Source organism: Pelophylax lessonae, assembly GCF_965119305.1.
Source record: "Pelophylax lessonae genome assembly, chromosome: 6".
Classification (NCBI taxonomy): domain Eukaryota; kingdom Metazoa; phylum Chordata; class Amphibia; order Anura; family Ranidae; genus Pelophylax; species Pelophylax lessonae.
This window is the reverse complement of record NC_138773.1, coordinates 7,752,143-7,770,725: the sequence shown is the minus strand read 5'-3', so window position 1 is coordinate 7,770,725 and position 18,583 is coordinate 7,752,143. Positions and strand designations below refer to the sequence as shown.

Below are 18,583 nucleotides of genomic sequence, written 5' to 3'. Positions count from 1 at the left end.
ACACCTGCTTGCCTGTTCTGTATCCAATCCATTGCGGACATCGCCTCTGGCCAGAATCCACTATCCCCACCTCCTCATACCAGTGTACATAATATACTGTTCCCTGCCAGAGTCCCAGGTATTCATATTCCCTGCTGGGCTTAGGGGGGGGGGAGGGGGGGTACCTGTTAAACTCTGGAGCCGGGAGACTGTAGATCATGGCGGCCACTGGGGACTTTTATTTTATTTTTGGACACTCCCGCGGACTTACACACACTTTCCTGTGATGTTAGGAAGTCCTGGCACTGTAAGTCCCTACCTGGCAGCCCCCCCCCCCCCCCCAATTTATCAAGACAATATTTTCACAAAAAATACATTAAAATCATTATTAGCGGGCACAAACACAACAGAGAACCTGTTTGAATTATTTTTTTTCACAGGATAGTGAAGCCTGAAGTGCTCTGGGAGTGGGGGGGGGGGGGGTGTGCAAAGGGGTGCACACAGGGAGGGGGGGGATCAGAAGCAGGCAGAACAGGGAGGAGGATCAGTGTTGAAAGCTGACAGAAGGGGGAGAAACTGGCTTTCAGCTGCTGCAGAGAGGTGCACAGGGCTTCCTTCTGTAATTGTCCCTCTGCCCATCCACACTGTTTCCCCATGCAGTTGGAGACCTCCTGTGTGCCCGGGCCCCCTGGTTGCACCCCCCCCCTAAATGTGTCACCTGGGGCATGTGCCCCCCATCCCCCCTAGCTTCGGCCCTGCACTGCAGACCCCCTTGGGGGGGACACATTTATCAATTGAGGTTGACCCCTAACTTAAAAGCATGTCAGACCACACTTGTGTGCCTTTCCTTAGGACACGTGTACCTCCATCCAACAGTAAGCAAGCCATTCATGACAGTTTTGCTTACATTGTAATCATGTGATTGCTATGATTGTTCATAGCGATCACATGGTGCACTGTCTGCTCACAGAGGCCAGTGTACTGAGTGCCGAGATCTTCTTTGTCACGGGATCGTGTCACTGCATGGCCCAGGGGTCGCACATGTGTGAATGTGTGCCATAATGTACCAGTACCTCACAGTGCCTGCAACTGCTGACCGCTCATAGTAAATGTACTGTGGGCGGCATTGGCATGATCACAGTGTGTGTCTGGGTACACCCTATTCACCCCATGCGGTGCCAATTTCTCCTGCTTCCTATCTCCCCCCTGCAGTTCTTCCAGCCTCCTCTCCCCTAAGGAGTGGGGAAGGGGCTGGTAAATATTGACTTAACCGGCCTTTCTTTTCTGAAAGAACACAGTGATTGATCTGTAGTGATTGCTCCTGTCTTCATTCTTAACTGAAGCATAGTAAACGCCATAGAGAAAGGGAATGGGGAATCTCTGTCCTCCATTTATTTCTCTGTCTCAAAAGTGAGACATCGGGGGTCTGATTAGACCCTTTATACTGTATTTCACTCAAACCTCATAACAGACCCCTTAAAAAAAATTGAAAAAATTAATAAAAAATATTTAAAAAATAAATTAAAAATAATTAAAAAAAAAATGTAAAAAATTAAAAAAACTACTGACACCGTCCACTGCTCTACTGACACCAATCTTTGCTCTACTGACACCAATCTTTGCTCTACTGACACCAATCGTTGCTCTACTGACACCATCCACTGCTCTACTGACACCAATCGTTGCTCTACTGACACCATCCACTGCTCTACTGACACCAATCGTTGCTCTACTGACACCATCCACTGCTCTACTGACACCAATCGTTGCTCTACTGACACCATCCACTGCTCTACTGACACCAATCGTTGCTCTACTGACACCATCCACTGCTCTACTGACACCAATCTTTGCTCTACTGACACCAATCTTTGCTCTGCTGATATACATGCATGCGTTTTTGTGCTCTGGTGTGCAAACCCTAATGCAATAGGTTGCACACACCAATGGTGTGAAGGTGGCAAGTGGTTAAGCATGAAGGTGACCAGTACATGTTATCAGAGGAGAAAGGAAGAGGCCAGTAGAGAGGAAAAGATTGTAGATGAGTAAAAGAACATAGAAAAGAGAAAGAAGTTGACCAGAGTTGATGTGAAGGAATGTTGTCGAAGGGGGGGGGGGGGTCAGTGTCTGAAAAGTTTTACAGCCTCCTCTACAGTGGCTCTATTAAAAGAGTATTTAATATGGTGTGTGGTATGTTAATTGTGGTGGGATAATTGGGCAGTGATGATCGTGAATTGCATCTACCTTGCTTTAGAAATGATTGGCAATGTCGTGCACAGTATATGAGTTAGCGAATGGCTCCAGTGAGAGAAGAACCAGAGAATTATCCACTTGCTGACTGCCTTATAGCAGTTTTTTCTGCTACATGGTGGCAGTTCTTTGCAGGATTAGATAGGGATCTGCCTATGTAAACAAGGCTGATCAAGTAAAGGTGCCCCACGTGTAAGGCAGTGACCCTAACCAAGGTGCCTAGCCTAGCCCAGAAGAATCCACCCCAGGGCAGGCCTCTCATGTGACCCTTGCTTGGTGCCCAACGAGTGGGAAGCATGGAGGATGTGACTACCACCCCACCACCCCTGCTCTACTACCCTACAGGTGGCCACAATGTACAAGGATTGAAGGGGCTAAAGGTTAATGACAACTAGTGTTGAGCGAACACGGACTGTATTATTCGTGTTCGTACCGAATAATTGGATTTTTTTTACCCGAACACGGACACGGACACTTTACTGTATGTTCGGGTAAAAATCCGTGTTCGGTCGTTTTATTTCCGGGTTTTGCATGCTTTGGCGCTCTTTTCATGGCGGGCTTTCAACAGCCAATCAACAATCGTTTAACTGGTGTGCCTTAAGCCATCCCAGCCATGCCTGCAAATGTCTTAGTAGCTGTGATTGGCCGTCTGAAGCATGTGACCAAGTCTTTATAAGTTCGAGGCAGCCGCAGCAGCGTCATTCTGCTGCTTAGCTAAGGGACAGAGCACACATCAACGTGCTGGCTGCTGATTAGGGAAAGATAGGCAGGAAAAAACCATTTGTGTCCGGATAGAATTGAGGGACAGGTCGGAGTGTTTAGGCAGGGCGAGTTGTAGGCATTTTAGGGATAGAGTCTGCTGAATTATAGGGTCAGTGTCTTCTACAAACTACAATCGATATTGCTGTGTGGGGGGTGGGGTGAATCTGCACTCAATCCTGATCTACGATCTCTTCTCAATCCTGTTAGGGACAGAGTCTGCTGAATTTTAGGGAAACTGTGTTCTACAAACTACAATCGATATTGCTGTGTGGTGTGGGATTGGAGATAGGCAGGTGTCAGTGATCCACATCCATTTTTCTGTGTGTGAGCTGCAGTGAACACAATCTTTTTGGGCTGCAGTGAACACAATCTTTTTGGGCTGCAGTGAACACAATCCTTTTTGGTGTGCAGTGAACACAATCTTTGTGGGGTGCAGTGAACAAAATCCTTTGTGGGGTGCAGTGAACACAATCTTTTTGGGGTGCAGTGAACAAAATCCTTTTTGGGGTGCAGTGAACAACATCCTTTTTGGGGTGCAGTGAACACAATCTTTTTGGGGTGCAGTGAACAAAATCCTTTGTGGGGTGCAGTGAACACAATCTTTTTGGGGTGCAGTGAACACAATCTTTTTGGGGTGGAGTGAACAACATCCTTTTTGGGGTGCAGTGAACAAAATCATTTTTGGGGTGCAGTGAACACAATCTTTTTGGGGTGCAGTGAACACAATCTTTGTGGGGTGCAGTGAACACAATCTTTTTGGGGTGGAGTGAACAACATCCTTTTTGGGGTGCAGTGAACAACATCCTTTTTGGGGTGCAGTGAACACAATCTTTTTGGGGTGCAGTGAACACAATCTTTGTGGGGTACAGTGAACAGAATCTTTGTGGGGTGCAGTGAACACAATCTTTGGGGGGTACAGTGAACACAATCTTTTTGGGGTGCAGTGAACACAATCTTTGTGGGGTGCAGTGAACACAATCTTTGTGGGGTGCAGTGAACACAATCTTTTTGGGGTGGAGTGAACAAAATCATTTTTGGGGTGCAGTGAACAACATCCTTTTTGGGGTGCAGTGATCAAAATCCTTTTTGGGGTGCAGTGAACACAATCTTTTTGGGGTGCAGTGAACAAAATCCTTTGTGGGGTGCAGTGAACAGAATCTTTGTGGGGTGCAGTGAACACAATCTTTGGGGGGGTACAGTGAACACAATCTTTTTGGGGTGCAGTGAACACAATCTTTGTGGGGTACAGTGAACAGAATCTTTGTGGGGTGCAGTGAACACAATCTTTGGGGGGTACAGTGAACACAATCTTTTTGGGGTGCAGTGAACACAATCTTTGGGGGGTACAGTGAACACAATCTTTTTGGGGTGCAGTGAACACAATCTTTGTGGGGTGCAGTGAACACAATCTTTGGGGGGGTACAGTGAACACAATCTTTTTGGGGTGCAGTGAACAACATCCTTTTAGGGTGCAGTGAACACAATCTTTGTGGGGTGCAGTGAACAACATCCTTTTAGGGTGCAGTGAACACAATCTTTGTGGGGTACAGTGAACAGAATCTTTGTGGGGTGCAGTGAACACAATCTTTGGGGGGTACAGTGAACACAATCTTTGTGAGGTGCAGTGAACACAATCTTTGTGGGGTGCAGTGAACACAATCATTGTGGGGTGCAGTGAACTCAATCTTTGTGGGGTACAGTGAACACAATCTCATACTTCTGAAGATTTGAGGGTGCTGCCTGTTCCATACTCCCCCTACTCCTCATCTAGCCTTTTAGGGGTACAAACAATAGTAATTGGGGCCTAGTGTGGTTGTGTACGTGTGATATACATACACTTTTTTTGGATCATATTTTCTATTCCGCTATTTAATCAAAAACCTTTGGGGATCAGTTAAATTGGGGGATAGTCTGTGTTGGTACGTGTGAGAGAGATCCACCTTTCCAAGTTGTTGGGGTTCATCTCATACTTCTGAAGGTTTGAGGGTGCTGCCTGTTCCATACCCCCCCTACTCCTCATCTAGCCTTTTAGGGGTACAAACAATAGTAATTGGGGCCTAGTGTGGTTGTGTACGTGTGATATACATACACTTTTTTTGGATCATATTTTCTATTCCGCTATTTAATCAAAAACCTTTGGGGATCAGTTAAATTGGGGGATAGTCTGTGTTGGTACGTGTGAGAGAGATCCACCTTTCCAAGTTTTTGGGGTTCATCTCATACTTCTGAAGATTTGAGGGTGCTGCCTGTTCCATACTCCCCCTACTCCTCATCTAGCCTTTTAGGGGTACAAACAATAGTAATTGGGGCCCAGTGTGGTTGTGTACGTGTGATATACATACACTTTTTTTGGATCATATTTTCTATTCCGCTATTTAATCAAAAACCTTTGGGGATCAGTTAAATTGGGGGATAGTCTGTGTTGGTACGTGTGAGAGAGATCCACCTTTCCAAGTTGTTGGGGTTCATCTCATACTTCTGAAGGTTTGAGGGTGCTGCCTGTTCCATACTCCCCCTACTCCTCATCTAGCCTTTTAGGGGTACAAACAATAGTAATTGGGGCCCAGTGTGGTTGTGTACGTGTGATATACATACACCACTTTTTTTGGATCATATTTTCTATTCCGCTATTTAATTTAACTGGGCCTCCATGCGAGACCTGTGTGCCTTGTTGCGCTGTTTTGAGTACTCCACCAACATGGCCAGTGGCAATGACGCAGCTTAACTATCCCACTTCTATGCCTCCTTGAAAAAACAATTCGGGCGATGATGGAAGAGGATGTGGCACAGGATGAGGAGGAGGAGGAGGATGAAGAGGTAACATTTCCAAGGCTTTCAGGGCAGTCATTCGCAAGGGGCTCCGAGGGTGGGTTCCTGCACACGCAAACGCCAGGGACGCAATTGTCCAGCAGGGGCACAGTTCTGGAGGATGAGGAGGATGAGGAGGAGGAGGAGCTGGAGGAGGAGATGGAACCATGTTCACAGCAGGGTGGCACCCAGGCCAGCTCATGGCCATCACTGGTGCGTGGCTGGGGGGATACAGAGGACACGGACCATACACCTCCCACAGAGGACAGCCTTTCGTTGCCTCTGGGCAGCCTGGCACACATGAGCGATTACATGCTGCAGTGTCTCCACAACGACCGCCGAGTTGCCCACATTCTAACTTGTGCTGATTACTGGGTGGCCACGCTGCTGGATCCCCGTTACAAGGACAACGTACCGTCCTTAATTCACTCACTGGAGCGCGATCGCAAGATGCGCGAGTACAAGCGCACGCTGGTAGACGCCATGCTGCTGGCATTCCCATCTGACAGCGGGGCCACAGTGGAAGCACAAGGCAGAGGAGGAGGAGGAGGAGGTCGCCAACGCAACCAGGGCACCGCCAGCACCTCAGAAGGCAGGGTTAGCATGGCCGAAATGTGGAAAAGCTTTGTCAGCACGCCACAACAAACAGCAGCACCAGCAGCTCAGATGGAACGTCTTAGCAGGAGGCAGCATTTTACCAACATGGTGGAGCAGTATGTGTGCACACGCCTACATGTAGTGAATGACGGGTCTGCCCCCTTCAACTTCTGGGTCTCCAAATTGGGCACATGGCCTGAGCTTGCCCTTTACGCCTTGGAGGTGCTGGCGTGCCCTGCAGCCAGTGTATTATCTGAACGGGTATTTAGCACGGCTGGGGGCGTTATAACAGACAAGCGCAGCCTCCTGTCCAGAGACAATGTGGACAAGCTCACGTTCATTAAAATGAACCAGGCATGGATCCCATGGGACTTTTCCGTACCTTATGCAGAATAGCAATGGATACCGACCTTACCCACCCATTGTTCCATTTTTGCTCTTTCTCACTCTTTTGGGGTGTACCCTCATTTAAAATTTTTGAAAAGAAGCAGTGTTGGCTACCTCGTCCTCCTCCTCAGGGCCAGATTAATGTAGGGGCTATTGGAGCTGCAGCTCCAGGCCCCTACCTTTTATATAGGCCCCGGGTTGGCCATATTCACTGTTACCGCTCTTCTGTCACTTGTAAACACAGAAGTCTGGCTTCTATGCTCGCTTCCCCAGGCAGCACCCTCAGAACCTCCCCACACAGCGTGAAGGCCGGACAAGGAGGGACAGTTGGCGATGCATGGATGTGTTTATGGGCTTCAGAGACAGCATCCCATGTTGAATTAGGCATGCATGGCTGCACCCTTCCTCCTCTGGGTGCATGGCAAGGCACGGCCCTTAAGGCCCTTCAAAATCCTCAGCACCAAGCCCATGATGCTGTTAATCCGGCCCTGGTCCTCCTCCACCGCCGCTTCCACCTACACCGCCCATAGGTGTGCGCAGCCTATTGCATTAAGGTGTGCACCCCAAAGTTGAAATACACATGCATGTGTTTGCCAGCAGGGAGAGTAATGTATCGGGGCCATGTACCTGTAGGCAAGGAGAAATAGAGCAGAGCAGGTCCCAGGGAGATCTTTCCCATCTCCTCACTGGCAATGCTATGTGCCCTAGGTGATTAGGGTGTGCCCAGGCACACCCAGCACACCCTGTGCGCACGCCTATGTCACCGCCACATCCACCACCACCTCAACCTCCCTCCTACTCCATATGGGCCTCGTCCTTCAGAGATGAAGAAGAACATTGTTTTATTTTTCTGTTTTTTTTTGTTGTTTTAAGTTATTTCCCTATCCACATTTGTTTGCAGAGCACTTGCCATGCTCTTAATTACGTTTTGCTGCCATTTGCAGCACTCTAGCCCTTTCCTTTGGTGTTTTAGAGCCATTTTAGTGCCTTAAAGTTCGGGTCCCCATTGACTTCAATGGGGTTCGGTGTCCGGGAAAAGTTCGGTAAAAGTCCGGGACACGGACCCGGACTTTTTTTTAAAGTTCGGCCGAACCCGTCGAACACGGACATCTAGGTGTCCGCTCAACCCTAGTCGTGGGTGCTATAAGGCATACATGACCCTCATCATCTGGTAAGTGATTGAATCTTACCTCTGTCATGGTGACATTATAAGAGTGGATTGAGCAATCATCGCGCTGAGCACTTGCACTTTTCGTTTGGAAATTGGCACCGTTTGCACAAAGGACTCACTTTATACTGCATATTTATTGGACTTTTTATATAGAGTATGTCATCATTAAAGTGGAGCTCCACCCATTTTTTATTGTTGCAATGTATGGTAAAAGCATTGCGAATGCTTTTACAAATGGTAACTTTTTTTTTTTTTTTGCAAGTAAATACTTTTTTTTGGCAGCACAGTGATTACGTCACGGCGTGAAGAAGGAGTGCGGCTGCCCTTCCCCAGGCAGCAAGCACGCTCGGAAACGTGTCGCATGCAGATGACATCATCCAGGTTTGACTATCCACCAAGCCTCGCTGTCAAGCAAATACACCGAGCCTACTTCCTGATTCTAACTTTGCCGTACAAGCCAGCCACGGCGAAAGGATTTCGGCTCCAGCAGGACGGATGTCCATGACCGGGTGATGTACACTTCTCCACACTGAAACCTTGTTTTATGGGCATGAATATATACTTACTAACGTGAGTGCAAAATTTTATTCATTAAACCTGTTGCATAAAGTCTACACTTAGAGGCGCCTCTGTCTGTCTTTTGGTTCGATATGTGATCAAGCGCCTGTTAACATTGTGTATTTCTGATCCTCAAGGGCTCCTGGGATAGCAGAGTCATGTATCTGTAGGAGAATTGCCTAGTGACAAAATCTCGTGTTAATTGCAGACCGTTGCTATGGCAATGTGTCAGGAGGAAGGAGCATCGCGCGGTGGCATTGCTGCGCAGGCGCGAGATTGAGAGATGCATGCTGGGCAGCCAGCTCTACCGAATCCCAGAAATAGATATAAGATGGCTTCAGATGCCCACAGTGGACATGGACCCTGCCAGCTTTTGAGATCCAGGTAGTTTTACTTTAGATTAAAAGGACTACACAATAGATACTTTCTAAATGTTGCAGATAAAGTGGACCAGATTACAGCGGAGTATTAAACAAAGAAATTGATTCGGGGGATTGGAACTCCGCTTTAATTCATGACTTTATGACTTTTTGGGTTTATCTGTCCTAGCTTTACTAAAATTAAAAGAGAAAACGGGGAATCGTTCAAACAGACCCTGAAGATTAGAACTATTGTTCCAAAGTCTTTATCAAAGTTCTTGGCCTGAAGCCCACTCTGACCAGGGCTCTTCGGACAGCAGCTTTCAATTCATGGTTTCTCAAACTGTATATTATAGGATTGAGGAAAGGGGTAAGGCTTGTATAAACTATAGTCAGCAGTCTGTCCTCCAGGAATTCCTTAGTCTTGGGTTTAAAGTAATTGAAAAATGAAGTCCCGTAAAAGATGAAGACCACTATTAGGTGGGAGATGCAGGTGGAGAAAGCCTTCATTCTTCCATCTTGAAGTTTAATTCCAAAGACGGTTTTGAAAATATAGACATATGAGAGGAAGGTGACAGAAAAGACAACTACTCCATAAATGATTGACAGATATAAAAGTAAGTCATTTAGGTACGGATCAGAACATGACAGATGAATAACCTGATAAAGCTCACAGAACAACCCTGGGATGATGGTGGAGTCACAGAAAACCAGTCTTAGCAAGCAAAGTGTGTGCATCAAGGAGTAGGCCAACCCAAAGGTCCAGGCACTAAATGCCAACTGAATGCACAAGTAAGTGCTAATTATGGTTGTGTACCGTAGAGGATGACAGATGGCAACATATCGATCGTAAGACATAACCGCTAACAGAATGACCTCAGTGCAGACAAACAATAAGAAGAAGAAGACCTGGGTTATACAAGTGGAATATAAAATCACCCTGCTGCCATAAAAAAATTCCACTGGCACATGAGAAACAGGAACAGAGGCGGTGAAGATATCTACAGCTGAGAGGTTTCCCAGGAAAAAGTACATGGGGGAATGCAGGTGGGAGTCCTTGGCCACCAATAAAATTATGAGAAGATTTCCAGCCAGGGACAGCACATAAAGAATGAGTAAAAGTGTAAATATCGGGATCCGGGAATGTGTGAGGTCTGACAAGCCCAGCAAAATAAACTCAGGCTGAGAAGTTAGATTTCCGATCGGTAATGTCTTCAACAACTGATGGGGCTGCACCATGATTATTCAATAGACTTTGTTAGATTGGGTTTTCCATGATTACTGAAGACTTTGTGTAGGGCCTTTCTACAAAAATTAAGTTTAAAACAAATATATTTATTGGGCGTTGCAACATTTTGGTATGGCACAGGAGATGGTACAGGCATGGCACAGGAGATCATACAGACATTGAACAGGAGATGGTTCAGACATGGCACAGGAGATCGTACAGACATGGTACAGGAGATGGTACAGGCATGGCACAGGAGATCGTACAGACATGGCACAGGAGATGGTACAGACATGGCACAGGAGATGGTACAGACATGGCACAGGAGATGGTACAGGCATGGCACAGGAGATGGTACAGGCATGGCACAGGAGATGGTACAGACATGGCACAGGAGATCATACAGATATTGAACAGGAGATGGTTCAGACATGGCACAGGAGATTGTACAGACATGGCACAGGAGATCATACAGACATTGAACAGGAGATGGTTCAGACATGGCACAGGAGATCGTACAGACATGGCACAGGAGATGGTACAGACATGGCACAGGAGATGGTACAGGCATGGCACAGGAGATGGTACAGACATGGCACAGGAGATGGTACAGACATGGCACAGGAGATGGTACAGGCATGGCACAGGAGATTGTACAGACATGGCACAGGAGATGGTTCAGACATAGCACAGGAGATCGTACAGACATGGCACAGGAGATGGTACAGGCATGGTACAGGAGATGGTACAGACATGGTACAGGAGATGGTACAGGCATGGCACAGGAGATCGTACAGACATGGCACAGGAGATGGTACAGGCATGGTACAGGAGATGGTACAGACATGGTACAGGAGATGGTACAGGCATGGCACAGGAGATCGTACAGACATGGCACAGGAGATGGTTCAGACATAGCACAGGAGATGGTACAGGCATGGTACAGGAGATAGTTCAGACATGGCACAGGAGATGGTACAGGCATGGTACAGGAGATGGTACAGGCATGGCATAGGAGATTGTACAGGCATGGCACAGGAGATGGTACAGATATGGTACAGGAGATGGTACATTCATGGCATAGGAGATTGTACAGGCATGGCACAGGAGATGGTACAGGCATGGCACAGGAGATGGTTCAGGCATGGCACAGGAAATGGTACAGACATGGCACAGATGGTACAGATTGTGGACTCTATAACTTTCCTATATGCTAAATAATAAACATTGATTTGGGTTATTTTCACCAAAGTAATGTAACAGAATACACTGCGCCTACATTTATGAAGAACAATTATTCAGTTGCTAAATATTTTAACAGAAACAAAGAAAAATGTGTTTTGTTTCTAAATTTTTCAGTCTTTTTTTATTTAATTAGCAAAAAAAAAAAAAAAAACAAGTGGTGATTGAATACCGCTAGAAGAAAATTCTAGTTTTTTGAACAAAATGATAAAAATTCCATATGGGTACAGCGTTGCATGACTGCGCAATTTGGATACGGCGTCGCAATAAAGTAACGCCGTGCAGTATCGCAAAAAATGGCCTGGTCATTAAGGGGGGTAAAACCTTCGGGGGCTGAAGTCGTTAATGTAGAAGAGAAGAAGCATGTCTCCTCTGCATTAAAAATCCTGCCTGCTTTTGTTTACTACCTAAATTTCCTCTTTAATTGAACAAGCTTATTGGATGAGGGGAAAGTTCCCTTTGCAAAGAATACACAATCATGTGCAAAGAAAGAAACAATAAAAAATAAATAAAGTTTTTTTTGCTTGCACATGATTGGATGATGAACGTCAGTCCAGCTTTACTTCATTCACTAAGCTAAGGGAAAATTCCATTGCCAAGTAAACAGCCTATTTGCCTTTAGTAAATCAATCCCACCTATGACTGCATCTCAGTGAAAGCTGTCTTCATTTATCTGTGCACTTTTACCATTGGGGACACGGATTTCATGACATTGTAACATAAATGTTATTTTCAGTGTTTGTGTGTAAAGATTTTTGAATACGGGGTTAATATAAATGCAATTGGGAATTTATTACAATATTCAGGTATGTGTGCACATGTGAATAAAAAAAAATAATAATAATAATAAATAAATAATACATTGAGATATATATATATATATATATATATATATATATATATATACAGTGCCTTGTGAAAGTACACATTTCAGGCATCACACATAAAGATATAAAACTGTAATTTTTTGTGAAGAATCAACAACAAGTGGGACACAATCATGAAGTGGAACGAAATTTATTGGATATTTCAAACTTTTTTAACAAATAAAAGACTAAAAAAATTGGGCGTGCAAAATTATTCAACCCCCTTAAGTTAATACTTTGTAGAGCCACCTTTTGCTGCGATTACCATTGGGGACACGGATTTCTTGACATTGTAACATAAATGTTATTTTCAGTGTTTGTGTGTAAAGATTTTTTTGAATACAGGGGTTAATATAAATGCAATTGGGAACTTATTAAAATATTCAGGTATGTGTGCACATGTGAATAAAAAAATAAAAAATAAATAAATAATAATAATCAATAATAATACAAGAAAAAAATAAATACATAATAAATATATATATAAATATATATATAAATATATATATATATATATATATATATATATATATATATATATATATATATATATATATATATTTCTATATATTTATTATGTATAGAAAACAGAAACATGTTGCGCTAACAGAACACAAGGAATTATGGAACATTTGATTTGTTGTTGGTGATGGGTACACTGTGCAGGAAAACAGAAATTATATTTTTTGCATTGTAAGGAAATATAGATTTTCAGAGAAGTATAGCAGAAAAAAAAATGTTGATAACATGTATTAAATCTTTTCATATTATTTTTTAGAATATCTTATTCTTTGAATATAATCCAGCAAAATAATACTGAAGAGGTGTCAGTAAAAATGAATGTTTTGTAGTGCAGAATTTTTATTTTTGAAATAATATCACTTGCTCCCACCTCTGCTAGAAAAATAAAACCTGGTCCATAGTTGTATTGTTTAAAGGTTCTGTCCTAGAGATGAAATCTGTTTCCATCAGAGAGGTCTATAGAGGAGATGGGAGTGTCAGGTAGAGAGGACACACAGGTTCTCCCCCCACCCTGCACCATCTCACCGTCTATAAAAGCATTCAGCATCTCCCTGAGATCTCCATCCATCCCCCCCCTGTGTCTCATTACACTGCCGAGATCTCACTGAGGCCTCATGATGTAAGACGGTTTATTTATATTCCTTTTTTTTTTGTAAATAATCCTTATTGGTTTTATCACATATACAATCCAAGAGATATTACAGTATGCTGAGTAAAATATATAATGGTCAAGATATGATGTACAAGGTGTACAAGTATATAGTATAAGAACAATGTACAAGCAATGTGCAATACAGAGTAGGGATGATCGAACTTTTGAAAAGTTCGGTTCGACCAGAACACCCGAATTTCCTGAAAGTTCGGTTCGGATTCCAGAACCCCATTGAAATCAATGGGACCCGAACAACCCTAAAACCCAACAAATGCCCCTAAAAAGTGCCTAGGGTTCTGGGTCATGCCCCAGGGACTATGAATCAGGCAAAATAAAAGTTCTTAAAAATTGTCGTTTTTGATAGAGAGCCAATTATTGGAAAAAAAAAGAGATTTCTTTGGATTTAGTGTCTGGGGGGTCTAAAAAGTGTACCTGTGAAGTTTCAGCTCTGTAGCATGTCCAGAACCAGAAAAAAAAAACAGATTATTTTTCTAAGAATTTCATTAGCGCAGGGATGGTGCTACCCTCCTTTCACACCTGGGCGTTTTTGTTTCGGGCGTTTTTGTTTCAGGCGTTTTTTTTTTTACTTCTGTATAGGGGGTATATATATATATATATATATATATATATATATATTTATATATATGTGTGTGTGTGTGCATTTGTGTGTGTGTGTGTGTGTGTGTGTATATATGTATATATGTATACCCCTAACCCAGAATCTGCAGAGTTCGGTCATCCTGACATGGCAGAGTTAGGTCACCCTAAACTACACTACGGTCACCCTGACACTTAATACTATCCCTACAAAAACTAGATTATTGAATCTAACTATAGTGGTATATAGTACCCTAACTACACTGCATATCCCTTATCTCACACTAATAATTGCAAAATGACACTGGAGCTTTACATGCAGCAGGAGAAACACAAATGGTTCCACTCTATTCCACAGCCCCTGTATTACAGTGCTAGAGGTTTGGCGGGGCTATGTTATATACTGGGGGGCGTATTCACTACTGATTGGCCTCTGGACCCCGTAGTCACTCCAATCACATTCATAGCAGAGTCCTGCCCCCTCATTTGGCTTTTACTGATGTTTCTGGGCCAATCACGGGCTTTTAAAGCCCAGTTCCTGTCCCATTGCATTTTGGGCGGTTCTGGTGGCCGAATTCTGAACTTTTACCGCAAAAAGTCCGGAATTCGGCCGAATTTCGAACACCCAATGTTCGGGTCGAACCGATGGTCGAACTGAACCGTTCAATCATCCCTAATACAGAGAATAAGGAAGGTGGCCCCCAGAGTACTTATCAAGTCAGGGTGTTCATTAAGGACATTCAGTAAGGATATAAAATAAGGATATTCAATGTGGGGAATGGGGAGAGGTGGACCAAGCTTGGGATGGTTTGTGTATTAGAAGGTTCGTACTCTTCGGATTCAGGGTAGGTCAACCCCCCACAAGTTCTGGCCAGTGGTCCATCCTCAAGACCAAGTAACCCAGTGGAAGCTCAGCTGGAAAGGTCTCCAAGTCTGCTCTTGCCCCTAGATAATCATGCACCATATGATGTAAATGCTGCTGACGGTTACTTAAACCTAACAGCCCTGGGTTCTGCTGAGGACTAAATAACTGTTTAAAGGCATCGGTCAGCTGGCCGCCTCCTTCACCGCTCCTACTTTGGCTGAACGATGCCTCAGAAACACGTCCAGAGTATGTTGACCTCCCTGTTTCTGGAAAGGTGGTACACAATTTTTTTTTCAAGGCCTCCTCAAGATGTTTCATCCTCTGCACCCTCTGGGAAGGCAGGATGAGTTCTGCAACTTTACCCTTGTAACGTGGATCAAGAATGGTTGCCAACCAGTAATTATCCCTCTCCTTAATAGCAAAAATGCTCAGGTCCTTTCACAGCCTTTGCAGATTCAGAGAGCCCATGCAACGTAAGTTGGAGGAGGCATGAGCTTCTGAGTCCTCTGTGTCACTAAGGATGACATTGTCAGCAGGAGCAATCTCTCCCCAACCATGTACAACTCCTGGGGTTTCTGGGGAATTAAAACATCCCTTGAAGACTGCTGTATGCTATCCTCTACATCCATGCTGCTGAAATCCTCTTCCTCTTCCTCCTGTGTGTTTTGTGGCCCTGCAGGAATGATATCTGCAAAAAGGGGGCCTTGTGAGGAAAGGAAGTCTTCCTCTTCCTCCCGCTGTTCTGCCTTAAGTGCCCTGTCCATGATTCCACACAGCGTGTGCTCCAGCAGGTAGACTAGTGGGATAGTGTCACTGATGCATGCATCATCCCGGCTCACCATCCTTGTGGCCTCCTCAAATGGTGACAGGACAATGCATGCATCCTTTATCAAAAGCCACTGGCATGGCAAAAAAAGCCAAGCTCCCCTGACCCTGTCCTTGTGCCACACTCACACAGCTACTCATTGATGGCCCTCTGCTGCGTGTGCAGCCGCTGCAGCATTGCCATCGTTGAGTTCCACCTGGTGGGCATGTCACAAATGAGGCGGTTGGTGGGCAGGTTGAATTCCCGTTGAATGTCAGAAAAGCAAGCACTGGCATTGTATGAATGGCGAAAATGGCCACAGACTTTCCTGGCCTGCCTCAGGAGATCTTGGAGGCCTGGGTATCTGCTCAAGAAATGCTGCACCACCAGATTCAGAACATGTGCCAAGCATGGAACATGTGTCAAGTGTATCTATCGGAGGGCAGAGAGAAGGTTGGTGCCATTGTCGGATACAACCATTCCTTTCTCAAGCTGTCATGGCGTCAACTATCTCTGAGCCTGCCCCTGCAGAGCTGACAGAATCTCTGTACCGGTGTGACTCCAATCGCCTAGACAGACCAACTGAAGCACAGCATGGCATCTTTTAGCCTGACTGCTTGCGTAGCCCCTTGAACCCTTAGGGAGCACTGCTGCTTCAGATGACAATTGATTAGAAGAGGACATGGAGGAGGAGGTGGTGGAGTAGCCAGATGTGGCAGAACCAGCACCAGGTTTTTGAAGACGTGGTAGCAAAAGAAGCTGCAACACCAAACCCTGTCCTGCATCCTTCCCACCTGGCAGCAGAGTTACCCAGTGCACCGTGAACGAAATGTAACGTCTCTGTGCATGCCTGCTGGACCAAGAGTCAGCAGTAAGGTGCACCTTACTGCTGACCGCTCTGTCCAATGAGGCCAAAACACTACCTTCCACATGAGGGTAGAGAGCTGGAATGGCCTTACGTGAAAAGAAATGTCTTTTTGGGACCTGCCACTGTGGTGCAGCACATTCCACAAATTCGCGAAAGGGAGCAGAGTCTACCAGATGAAAAGGCAGCAATTGCAATGCTAGCAATTTGGCTAAGCTAGCATTAAGACGCTGAGGATGTGGATGTCTGGGACAGTATTTCTTTCTATGGTTCAGCAACTGGAGTAGTGAAATTTGCCTGCTGCTCAAATCAAGCGGTGGTGTACTGCTAGCAGATTGGGTGCAAATCTCTGTGCTACTCATTGCTATACCATCATCCCTCTCAATGCTGGTATTTGAGAAGGCGCAAGATATAAGGTTAGAGATCCCAGATGAGGAGCTAGATGATGTATGCGCGTTTTGATCTGGTGGCTCTTTCAGGTGCTGTTGCCAATGGACTGCATGGCAGGTCATCATATGCCTTGTCAAGCATGTAGTGCCAAAGCGGCTGGTGTTCTGGCCATGCTTCATCCACCGCAGACAGATGTTGCAAACAGAAAAGCTGTGGTCTACTGCACAGGTGCTGAAAAAAGCCCACACTAATGAACTTTTGCGAGTCTGCAGGGATTTTTCAGCACCCTGCACCTGTGGAGCTCTGTGCTGTGACACAATAGGTTGGCTACTGCTATGGCGGCCCCTGTAGCACATCCTGCCTCATTAGAGTTGTGCCTCCCCCTCCTCCTCCTCATCTTCCTATATCCTGTCAGGCACCCAAATACAGTCAGTGACCTCATCATAAAACTTGACAATATGCTTCAGCTGTGGTAAGATGACTGCTGGTTTCTTGTCCATCATTGTCCCCCCTCTCTCTAGGCTCACGTTATTCCCTTCATCAACCTTCAAACCAACATCACAGCTTTCAAATTGCTACGCATCCTCCAGCAGCATGTCACTGACACTATGATCGAATAGTTCAGGTGACTCCTCCGTGCATGATGGTGGGGCAACAGAAGGAGTAGCTGTGGAGAAGGAGCCTATGGAACGGGCCGCTTTGGCAGCTGCGGTGGAAGGCAAATTACTGTGAGCGTGGGTGTCAGAGGACAAGGAGGATGAGGACGGCTTATTGATCCACTCCACCAACTCTTACATAGTTACATAGTTAGTGAGGTCGAAAAAAGACATCAGTCAATCCAGTTCAACCTATGATGTGTGTGTGTGTGTTTGCTGTTAACCGTACATTGTATACCCCTGTATGTTGTACATTGTATACCCCTGTATGTTGTGGTCTTTAAGGTGCCAATCTAATAGTTTTTTGAAACTATCGATGCTCCCTGCTGATACGACTGCTTGTGGAAGAGAATTCCACATCCTTACTGCTCTTACAGTGAAGAACCCCCTACGTATTTTAAGGTTAAACCGTTTTTCCTCTAGTTTTAGTGAGTGGCCACGTGTCTTATTGTATTCCCTTTCTCTGAATAGTTTGTTCCTTATGCTAGGGTCGCCAGTACAGTATTTGTACATTGATATCATATCTCCCCTCTTCCACATGTTGTGGCTGAATAACAAGGGCAGCACCGGAACTAAAGGACGGATGCACCATATCTGTGACCACCACTTTTCACAATGGACACAGAGTCTGCTTGCCCTCTTTTCGTGGCCTGTGAGCGTCTGCCTCTCCTTCTCTGCCTTTCGGACAGAATGTTGATACAGATCAATATAGGGTATACGCAACTGACCAATAGATACTCAATGACCTGATATGATGTAATCAATAGCCCTATATATAGATAAAGATGTGGTGGGGATAGGTTATGCGCAAGTGCCCAATTAAAAAATTCTATCTGTCACCTGATATGATGTAATCAATAGCCCTATATATAGATAAATATGTGGTGGGGTATACAGTATACGCAATGACCTGATATGATGTAATTGATAGCCCTATATATATATATAGAGAGAGATCTATGTATGGTATATGGTGTACAGTATGCACTACTGAATATACTTCTCACTATCTGATCTCTGAACT

At 45.0% G+C, this 18,583-nt stretch overlaps 1 protein-coding gene across 1 annotated transcript; it reads right to left on the bottom strand.

Annotated features, from left to right (window-relative positions):
• Nucleotides 1-9,120: 9,120 nt before the first annotated feature.
• On the bottom strand, nucleotides 9,121-10,110 carry LOC309557599 (olfactory receptor 1G1-like; the record flags this gene model as incomplete). The annotated part of the gene is made up of 1 exon (XM_082260392.1): nucleotides 9,121-10,110. One exon carries the CDS (start codon nucleotides 10,108-10,110, stop codon nucleotides 9,121-9,123), a length of 990 nt encoding a protein of 329 aa, XP_082116518.1.
• Between the last annotated feature and the right edge of the window lie 8,473 nt (nucleotides 10,111-18,583).